Here is a 10,168-nt window from a genome sequence, read left to right as displayed (position 1 = left end):
CAAGTTCAGTAGTGTCCCATCTGTTTCTATTTTGTGGAATAGTTTGAACAGTATTGGTATTAAGTGTTCTGTGAAGTTCTGATAGAACTCACCACTAAAAACATCTGGTCCTGAGTTTTTGTTGCTGTTGTTGGGGAGACTTAATGACTGATTCTCTTTCTTTGGGGGGTTATGGTACTGCTTATATGGTTTATCTAATCTTGATTTAACTTTGGTACCTGATACCTGTCTATTCATCCATATTTTGCAGTTTTCTTGAGTGTAGGCTTTTGTAGTAGGATCTGAGAATTTTCTGAATTTCCTCAATTTCTGTTGTTATGTTTCCCTTTTCATTTCTGATATTATAAATTTGGATACTGTCTTGTGTCCTCCGGTTAGTCTGTCTAAGTGTGTATCTATCTTGTTGATTTTCTCAAAGAACCACCTCCTGGTTTTTTTGATTCTTTGTATAGTTCCTTTTGTTTCTACTTGGTTGATTTCCGACCTGAGGTTTTTCTGCTTTCTAACCCTCTTAGGTCTATTTACCTCTTTTTATTTTAGAGACTTCAGGTATGCTTTCGAGCTGTTAGTGTAAACTCTCTCCAGTTTCTTTTTAGAGGCACCCAGAGCTAAGAATTTTTCCCTTAGCACTGCTTCCATTGTGTCCCATAAGTTTGGGTATGTTGTGTCTTCATTTTCATTAAATTCTAAAAAGTCTTTGATATTTTTATTTATTTCTTCCAAGCTATCATTGAGTAGAGTGTTGTTCAACTTCCTTGTGCATATTTTAGGCTTCCTGTTGTTTTTGTTGTTGTTGAAGATCAGCCTTAGTCCATGGTGATCTGATCAAATGTATGGGATTTTTTCAATCTTCTATCTGTTGAGGCCTGTTTTGTGCCTGATTATATGGTCCATTTTGGAAAAGGAACCATGAGGTGCTGAGAAGAAAGTATATTCTTTTGTTTTAGGATCAAATGTCCTGTAGATATCTGTTAAATCCATTTGGTTCATAACTTCCGTTAGTTTCTCTATGTCTCTGTTTAGTTTCTGTTTCCGTGATCTGTCCATCGATGAGAGTGAGGTTTTGAAGCCTCCCATTATTATTGTGTGAGGTACAATGTAAGTTTCGAGCTTTAGTAAAGTTTCTTTTATGAATGTAGGTGCATTTAGAGCATAGATAATCCGAATTTAGAGTTCATCTTTGTTGATTTTTTTCCTTTGATGAGTATGAAGTGTCCTGCCTTGTCTTTTTTGACAACTTTTGTTTCAAAGTCGATTGTATTTGACATTGGAATGACAACTAAAGCTTGTTTCTTGGGACCATTTGCTTGGAATTTTTCCCAGCCTTTTAGTCTGAGGAAGTTTCACTCTTTTTCACTAAGGTACAGTTCCTGTATACAGCAAAATGTTGGGTCCTGTTTATGTATCCAGTCTGTTAGTCTATGTACTTTTTGGGGGGAATTGTGTTCATTGATGTTAAGAGATATTAAGGAATAGTGATTGTTTCCTGATATTTATTGTTAGAGATGGAATTAGGTGTGTGTGACTATCTTCTTTTGGGTTTTTGCAAGAAGATTACTTTCTTGCTTTTTCTAGGGTGTAGATTCCCTCCTTGTGTTGGAATTAGAATTCTATCATCCTTTGTAGGGCTGTCTTTGTAGAAAGATATTGTGTAAATTTGGTTTTTTCAGGGAATATCTTGGTTTCTCCATCTATGGTAGTTGAGAGTTTTGCTGGATATGGTAAGCTGGGCTGACATTTTTGTTCTCTTAGGGTCTGTATGATATCTACCCAGGATCTTCTAATTTTTCTAGTCTCTGTTGAGAATCTGCTGTAATTCTGATAGGTATGTCTTTATACATTACTTGACCTTTTTCCCTTACTGCTTTTAATATTTTTTCTTTGTTTTGTGCATTTGGTGTTTTGACAATTATATGATGAGAGAAATTTCTTTTCTGGTTCAATCTATTTGAAGTTCTTTAGGCTTCTTGTATGCTTATGGACATCTCTTTCTTTATGTTAGGGAGTTTTTCTTCTATATTTTTTGTTGAAGATATTTACTGCTCCTTTAAGTTAAGTGTCTTTGCTCTTTCTCTCCTATTATCCTTCAGTTTGATCTTATTGTGTCTTGGATTTCCTGGATGTTTTAGGTTAGGATATTTTTGCATTTTGCATTTTCTTTGCCTCTTGTGTCAATGTTTCCTATAGAATCTTCTGCCCCTGAGATTCTCTCTTCTATCTTTTGTATTATGTTGGTGATGTTTGTGTCTATATCTCCTGTTCACTTTCCTAGGTTTTCTATCTTCAGGGTTGTCTCCCTTTGTGATTTCTTTATTGTTTCTGTTTGCATTTTTAGATCCTGGATGGTTTTGTTCAATACTTTCACCTTTTTGGTTGTGTTTTCCTGTAATTCTTTAAGGGATTTTTGTGTTTCCTCTTTAAGGTCTCTTCTATCTGTTTACCTGTATTGTCTTTTATTTCTTTAAGGGAATTATTTCTGTCCTTGTGAAAGTCCTCTATCATCAACATGAGATGTGATTTTAAATTAGAATCTTGCTTTTCCTTTGTGTTGGGGTATTTAGGGCTTGCTGTGGTGGGAGAACTGGGTTCCATTGATGCCAAGTGGCCTTGCTTTCTGTTGCTTAGGTTCTTGCACTTGCCTATCACCATGTGTTTATCTCTGGTGTTAGCTGGTCTTGCTGTCTCCCACAGTGGCTTGATCTTCCTGTAAGCCTGTGTTTCAGCACTCCTGGAATACCAGTTCTCTCTTGGTGGGATGTGGGTACAGAAAGTTATGCCACAGGCTCAGCTCCAGTCTCAGACAGAAACCAGAATTATCCTGTCCTAGGCTTCTGCTCATTTCCTGTGTTCTGAGGGTCCCTCTGAGCAGAAATAGTTGTCTCACCTGTGCACCCAGTTGTGTTAGAACCCCTGAGAAACTAGCTCTCTCCTGGTGAGATCTGGGCACAAGGATCTGTGTCACAGTGTGAGCTCCTGTGGACTGGCTTCAAGTTTCCCTCTATTTAAATTTGATGTTGGCTTGCTTTATATTGTCTTTATTGTGTTTAGGTATGTACCTTGTACCCCTGATCTCTGGAAGACTTTTAACATGAAGGGGTGATGGGTTTTGTCAAAGAATATTCAGCATCTACTGAGATGATCATGTTGTTTTTCTTTTAATTTGTTTATACTTTAGTTTACTTTGATGGATTTTCATATATTATTTCACTCCTGCCTCTGTTTAATGTTGTCTGTGGATGAAGCCTTTTTAATCATGGTGGATGATATCTGTGATGTGTTTTTGGACTTTCTGTGAGTATTTTATTGAATTTTTTGCATCAATATTTATGGAGAAAATTACTCTAAAATTCTCTTTCTTTTAAAGTCTTGGGGTGTTTTAGAGATCAACATGACTATGTGCTCAGAAAATGAGTTTAGCAATGCTTTTCGGTTTCTATTTTGTGGAATAATTCAAAGAGTATTGCGGGTTAGCTTTTCTTTGAAATTCTGGTAGAATTCTGCTCTAAAGCCATCTGGCACTAGGCTTTATTTGGTAGGGAGACTTTAAGTGACGGCTTCTATTTCCTTAGGGCTTATACTTCCATTTAAATGGCTTATTTCACCTCATTTTAACTTTGGTAAGTGGTAACTCTCAAGAAAATATGAATTTCTTTTGGATTTTTCAATCTTGTGGAGTATAGTTTTTGATGCAACACATAACTAGTTTTTGAATTTCCTGTGTCTGTATGTCCCCCTTTTATTTATGATTTTGTTCATTTGCATATTCTCTCTGCTTTTTGATTAGTTTCAATAAGGGTATGTCAGTCTTATTGATTTTCTCAAAGAACCAACTTTTTGTCTCAGCTTACTGATATTAGCCCTGAGTTATATTATTTCCTGCTGTCTATTCCTCTTGGGTGTGTGCTAATAGGATACTAATATGATACCTCATTAATTTATTTATAAAGTCACTTAGTACTATGAACTTTCCTTTTAGCATTGCTTCTATTATATCCCATAAACTTCAGTATGTTATTCCTTCATTTTCAATGAATTCTAGGAAGTCTTTGTTTCTTTATTTCCTCCTTGACCCAGCAGTCATTTAGTAGAGGTTTGTTCAGTTTTCATGAATTTATAGGCTTTCTGTTTTTTTCTATAATTGTTGAAGTTCACCTTGGTTTTTTTTTTCCAATTTTTGTGTATATGTTGGCACTTGCATGGTAATTGAATATGTGGTTAATTATAGAGAAGGTTCCATGAGAAGAAGGTATATTCTTAGCATACACTTTTTTTCCTTTTTTTTTTCTTTTTTTCGGAGCTGGGGACCGAACCCAGGGCCTTGTGCTTGCTAGGCAAGCACTCTACCACTGAGCTAAATTCCCAACCCTGATGAGAAGAAGGTATATTCTTATGTGTTTGGGTGAAAATTTCTGTAGATACTTCTTCAATGCACTTGAGTCAGCATGTCTGTTATCTCCATTATTTCTGTTTAGTTTCTGTCTGGATGACATGTTCACTAGTGAGAGTCGGGTGATGAAGCCTATTAATATGTAAGTTTTGATGTGTGATTTAAGCTTTAGTAATGTTTCTTTAACAAATGTGGGTGCCTTTGTATTTATGGCATAGATGTTCTGAACTGAGACATCAACTTGGTAGTATTTTTCTTGATGTGTATGAATTTTCCTTCCCCATTTCTTTTGACTAATTTTTGTTGGAAGACTATTTTGTCAGATATCAGGATGGCTACTCTAGCTTTCTTCTTTTGTCTGTTTGCTTAGAAAATGTTATGGGGCATTCACAAAAAGGGACCTACCATGACTGTTCTCCAAAAGACCCAACAAGCACCTGAAAGAATCAAGTGAGATATGTGCACCCAATCAACGAAGAAGCTGCTGACCCCTCTGGTTGAATTATGTAAAAGCTGGAGGAAGCTAAGGAGGACGGCAGCAGTTTAAATTAATTTGGACCCCTGAGGTCCCTTAGACACTGGATTACCAACCAGGCAGCTGAGATGAGGTCTTCAACATATATGCAGCAGAGGACTCCAGAGTCTGGGTTCAGTCAGAGAAGATTCACCTAATTCTCAAGAAATTGGAGGCCCCAGGAAGTTTAGAGTTCTCTTGGGGTAGGTAGGGCAGGCACATCCTTGTGGAGATAGGAGGGGGGAATGCTTGGAGGCAGGGATGAGGTGGACCGGGTAGGGAATAAAATCCATAGTGTAAAAATAAATAAGGAAAGAAAGAAAGAAAGAAAGAAGGAAAGAAAGAGAGAAAGAAAGAAAGAAAGAAGTTAGAGAAAGATAGACAAAAAGAAATTAGAGAAAGATAGAAAGAAAGAAATGTTTTTCTTGCCCTTTAGTCTGGGGCTATATCTATCTTTGATATTGAAGTATGTTTCTTGTATGAAGCAGAGTGATGAATCTTGTTTTTACACCCATTATGTTAGTCTTTGTCTTATTTTGGAAGAATTGGTCCATTGTTCTTGAGAGATAATATTGATCAATGATTATTAATTCCTTTTATTTTAATGTTGTTGTTATTGGTGTTGTGTTAGTGTTGGTGGTGGTGGTGGTGTGTATGTGTATGAGACTGTCTGTCTGTATATATGTATATGTCTGTCTGTGTATTTGCTTCCCTTCTTTTGTGGTGTGGCATAATTAATTTTCTATCTTTTATTTGGTGTAGTTTTCCTCAGGGTAGTTAACTTTCAAAGCTTGGGTTTGAGATTTTCTTGTAGCACCTTCTGTAGGGCTGGGTTTGTGGATAGGTATTGATTTAATTTGTTTTTGGTTACATGGAAAATTTTGTTTATTCCATTATGGTGATTGAAAATTTTGCTGGGAATAGTAGACTGGACTGTGACCTGTGCTCTCTCAGACTCTGTCAGGCCTCTGTACAGGCCCTTCTGTCTCTGTTGCAAAGTCAGGTATAATTCTAACACATTTGCTTTTATAAGGAACTTGGCCTGTTTGCCTGGTACTTTTCATATTCTTTCTTTTGTTTCTTGGTCATTATGTGGCAGGAGAGCTTTCTTTTCTTCTTCAATCTATTTCGAGTTTTATAAGCTTTTGGTTATTGTCTCGAGTTCAATTTTCAGGTCTTGAACAATTTCCTTTACCTGTTTTTCCCATTCCTCAGGTTTTCTTGGCATTCTTTAAAGTATTTATTGATTTTCTCCAGTTTATTTTTGGTGATTTTGTCAATTTCTTTACAGGATTTTTTAATTTGTTTTGAAGGACCTGTATCATCGTCATAAAGTTGGTTTTTAAGGTTGTTTTCTTCTGCTTCATCTACACTGAAATATTGAGGTCTTCCTATCACCTGAACTCAGATGGTGCCATGTTGCCCTGGCTCTTACTTGTGTTGTTACACTAGCCTTTAAGCACATGAGTTTGAGATGATTATGGGTCTAGGTGCTGATTTATTAATTTGTCTTTGTTGGATGGGTGTTTTGTTCTTTTGTTTTTGTTTTATATTTGGTCTTCTGGGCTTTATGGCCTAAATTTCTGGTGGCTTATTTGACTTCTGAACCACTATCTAGTGTCTGACCATCTTAGGAGCTTAACTTCTGGCAAGCTTGCTTGGTCCTTGGGCCACTGTGTGGGGCAGAGCAAGGGGTTCTCTCTGTTTCTGACTGTAGTGGCCTATACCTGAGTAGCTAAAGACTGCTGGAATCAGGACAGCATCCTGGTCATGAGCTGGAAGTAAGTTGAAAGGAGGAGGGCAGTAGAATGCAGTTTGGATAACCAAGCCTAGGGTGTGGGGCAGTTAGTTGATAGGGGCTTACTTGCCTGTTCTCACTGCTTTGCCAGGCCACGTGTGACTGTTTTCATTCATTATTTCAATTGTGTCTTTATTTTATTTTATTTTTAAGATGACTTTATTTATCTATTTTCTATCTATCTATCTATCTATCTATCTATCTATCTATCTATCTATCTATCTTTATACTCTAGATTTTATTCCCCTCCTGGTCCACCCTCCGATGTTCCTGATCCCATACCTCCTCCTTGCCCTCCCCCATCTGAAAAAGGATGTTCCCACTTCATCCACTTCACCAGACTGAAAAATCTCATATATGTACCATGTGTTCATGCATAATTTATACCTTTAATAGAGATCATGTTTATGTAACTGAAAGAAAAATGAGAAACATTTTCAAGGAATTGTCTCGCTTTTTATGTCCAGATTGTAAGATCTCTCACTGATCTTCTGTTGCATAATTTGTTCAGTGTTTCTCTTTTATTCCTGGTAGCATAAACATTTAACACTAGCTTTTTACCTATAATTAAATGCTTTATATATTGTTTACCTAACATAAATTATCAAAAATGCTATTTGGCAGTCAAATATATCAAAATTACAGCAATTGCATTTGAATATCCTTGCTATAGAGAATAAAGAAATACACTTCTAATATCAAACTTTCTACAAATCACAGATCCCACAGGTTTTGGTACCTTATTTATTCACTGGAATGTCTTAAAGAGTTCTTCTAGACTTAGAAGTTAGTATTTAGAAGTAAAGTAATGTCAGAGTCATGAATAAGGTATTATTAAGATATTTATTAATGATTCATCAGTGTGTTGTGAATACTTAACATGTGGTTCTGTGTGGTTGTGAGTGTGTGCATATTATGTATATCTATGTTTATACAAATAACTGGTTATTGGGATTTACAACATAGACCTCTTGCCAGAAATAGTATTTCTACTAGAAGGTCTAACCAAAAGTATTACAATCTATGACAGAAAACTTTAATATTTAAATCAGTGAATAACAAAGAAATCATGGAACATTTACATTACTGCTCATGATATTACTTTATTTTGTTTTTCACTTGTGAGTGATGCAGGAGACCCAGAAATTGATTGGCAGAATCCCCATTTCAGCAGAACAAAGGGTAATAAAGTGATTGTATAACTTTCCTGAACAAGCATACAAAATGTGTGGGAAAGACAGGTGAAACTGCAGTTACATGTTCCTATATTTAAGCCATTCTACAGAGGTGACATAACAAATGGTCCAGTGATGAATGGAGAAATAAAATATTAGCAATAATAATATAAAATTATGTTTTCAAGACTATTGTCTTCCTCGTGATCTTTCTGAAAGCATTTTTTATATCCTTATTCCTGAGTGTGAATATGATGGGACTGAGGAAAGGGGTAATGACAGTATATGGAACAGCTATGAGTGTGTCATCTCCCCCAGAGTTTTCTGGCTTCAGATAAACAACAGATGCAAAACCAAAGTGGATGATGACCACAGTGAGGTGTGAGGCACAGGTGGAAAATGCCTTTTGTTTGCCCTCAGCTGAAGGGATCTTGAGGACAGAAGAAAGGATGAACACATAGGTCAGGAGGATGAGCAAGAATGTACCAAGTAATCCAGACACTGACATCAGTGTTACAGTGAATTCTGTGAAGTTACTGTCTGTGCATGACAGCCTCAGAACTGCCCTCATATGGCAGAAAAAGTGTCTGATGAGGTTAGGTATGCAGAAAGGCACCCTGAATATCAGTGTTGTTTCGATTAGAGAAATAAAAAAGCCTCCAACCCAAGCAGAGGCCACAAGTTGTCCACATGCAACATTGGTCATCAGAAGAGGATATCTGAGCGGGTTGCAGATGGCCAGGAAACGGTCATACCCCATCACTGTAAGAAGGATACAATGCGTTCCACCAAGGCCCAGGAAGAAACACATCTGCAAGCCACAGCCTATGACTGAAATGTGGCTGTCCTTGTCCAGCAGATCCACCAGCATCTTGGGGATGATAGTCAGGGTATAGCAAGTCTCAGAGAAAGAGAGTGCACTGAGAAAGAAGTACATAGGGGTGTGGAGAGATCTTTCCACCCATGTCAAACCCATGATGGTCAGGTTGCCGGCAAGCGTGACTATATACAGGCAAAGGAAGACCACAAAGAGACAGGTCTGTACATGTGGGTAAACAGAGAAGCCTACAAGAATGAATTCCTTCAGGATTGTTTGGTTGATCATCATTGCCTGTTTTCCTGTAATGTGAAAAAAACAAATAAACCTTCAATCCTGCTTGTTCTTTCATATATTCAAATTAATTGCATGATATGAATGCAACAGATTATGAGATTACAACACCCAATCAGTTTTCCATTCAGTTTGACAAAACTTAGCCATGTATATAGAAGATGTGATTTTTCCGGTTATGCATTCATTTATTCAACAATATCTTAATTGTGACTTATGTCACCAGAAAGTTTATTTATTGTGAACTTACAAATGTTGACTTACAAATGTTGAGTACCTTAATGCTATGCATGGTTGACTTCTCCTGACCTTCTGGCCCATCAATATGGTATCTTAATCCTTAACATCTATTCTCTAAATACAAAGGCATCCAAATTCATGCAACTTTACTGAAGCTCAAATAACACATTGAATACCACATAATAATAGTGAGGGACTTTAATATGTAACCAATGCACAGGTCATTGAAACTGAAACTTAACAGAGAAACAAGAAAACTTTTGTTTTTATGTGAAAGGGTCTGTTAAATCCATTTTGTTTATAACATTTATTAGTTTCATTCTTGGAAGAGGGAAGAGGAGAGAAAGGGGCCCATAAGATCAGGTGAGGTAAGAAACAGGAGACAGGCACAGAGGGTCAGGAGAATGAATGAAAATCTGGAGCTGTTGAGGTGTGAGGTTGGAGGTGCATATCTGGGAAATCCAAAAGACCTAAGGATGAGGGAGGTTCTCAAGAATCAGTGCAGGTGGGGGTTGGGGATTTAGCTCAGTGGTAGAGCGCTTGCCTAGCAAGTGCAAGGCCCTGGGTTCGGTCCCCGGCTCCAAAAAAAAGAAAAGAAAAAAAAAAGAATCAGTGCAGGTGACCTTAGCCAAGATGCCCAACACTGGTGACATAGAACCTGAAATGACAACCTCTTATAGCTTGGCAGGACCCTCAGTAGAGGGATAAGAACACCAAACCACCCATGGAACTTTCAAACCAAAATTTGTTCTGTCTAATAGAAATGCAGAAACAATGAAGGAACACTGACTGAAGAAATGGCCAACCAATAAACAGCCCAACTTGAAACCCATCTCATATGCAAACACCAATCCATGACACTATTAACAAAGCTCTGTTATGCTTGCTGACAGGCGCCTAGCATACATGGACTCCAATAGCCTCTACCAAGCAGCTGACTGAA

At 37.2% G+C, this 10,168-nt stretch overlaps 1 protein-coding gene across 1 annotated transcript; it reads right to left on the bottom strand.

Annotated features, from left to right (window-relative positions):
- Nucleotides 1-8,049: 8,049 nt before the first annotated feature.
- Nucleotides 8,050-8,979, bottom strand: Or10x1 (olfactory receptor family 10 subfamily X member 1). The gene is given in 1 exon segment (NM_001000086.1): nucleotides 8,050-8,979. A coding segment is annotated over 1 exon segment (930 nt).
- Between the last annotated feature and the right edge of the window lie 1,189 nt (nucleotides 8,980-10,168).

The sequence above is a fragment of the Rattus norvegicus genome, chromosome 13, assembly GCF_021556685.1.
Source record: "Rattus norvegicus strain SHRSP/BbbUtx chromosome 13, alternate assembly SHRSP_T2T, whole genome shotgun sequence".
In the NCBI taxonomy this organism is placed as follows: Eukaryota; Metazoa; Chordata; class Mammalia; order Rodentia; family Muridae; genus Rattus; species Rattus norvegicus.
Note: the sequence above shows the minus strand (reverse complement) of the source record. Positions and strands in the feature narration are given on the sequence as shown.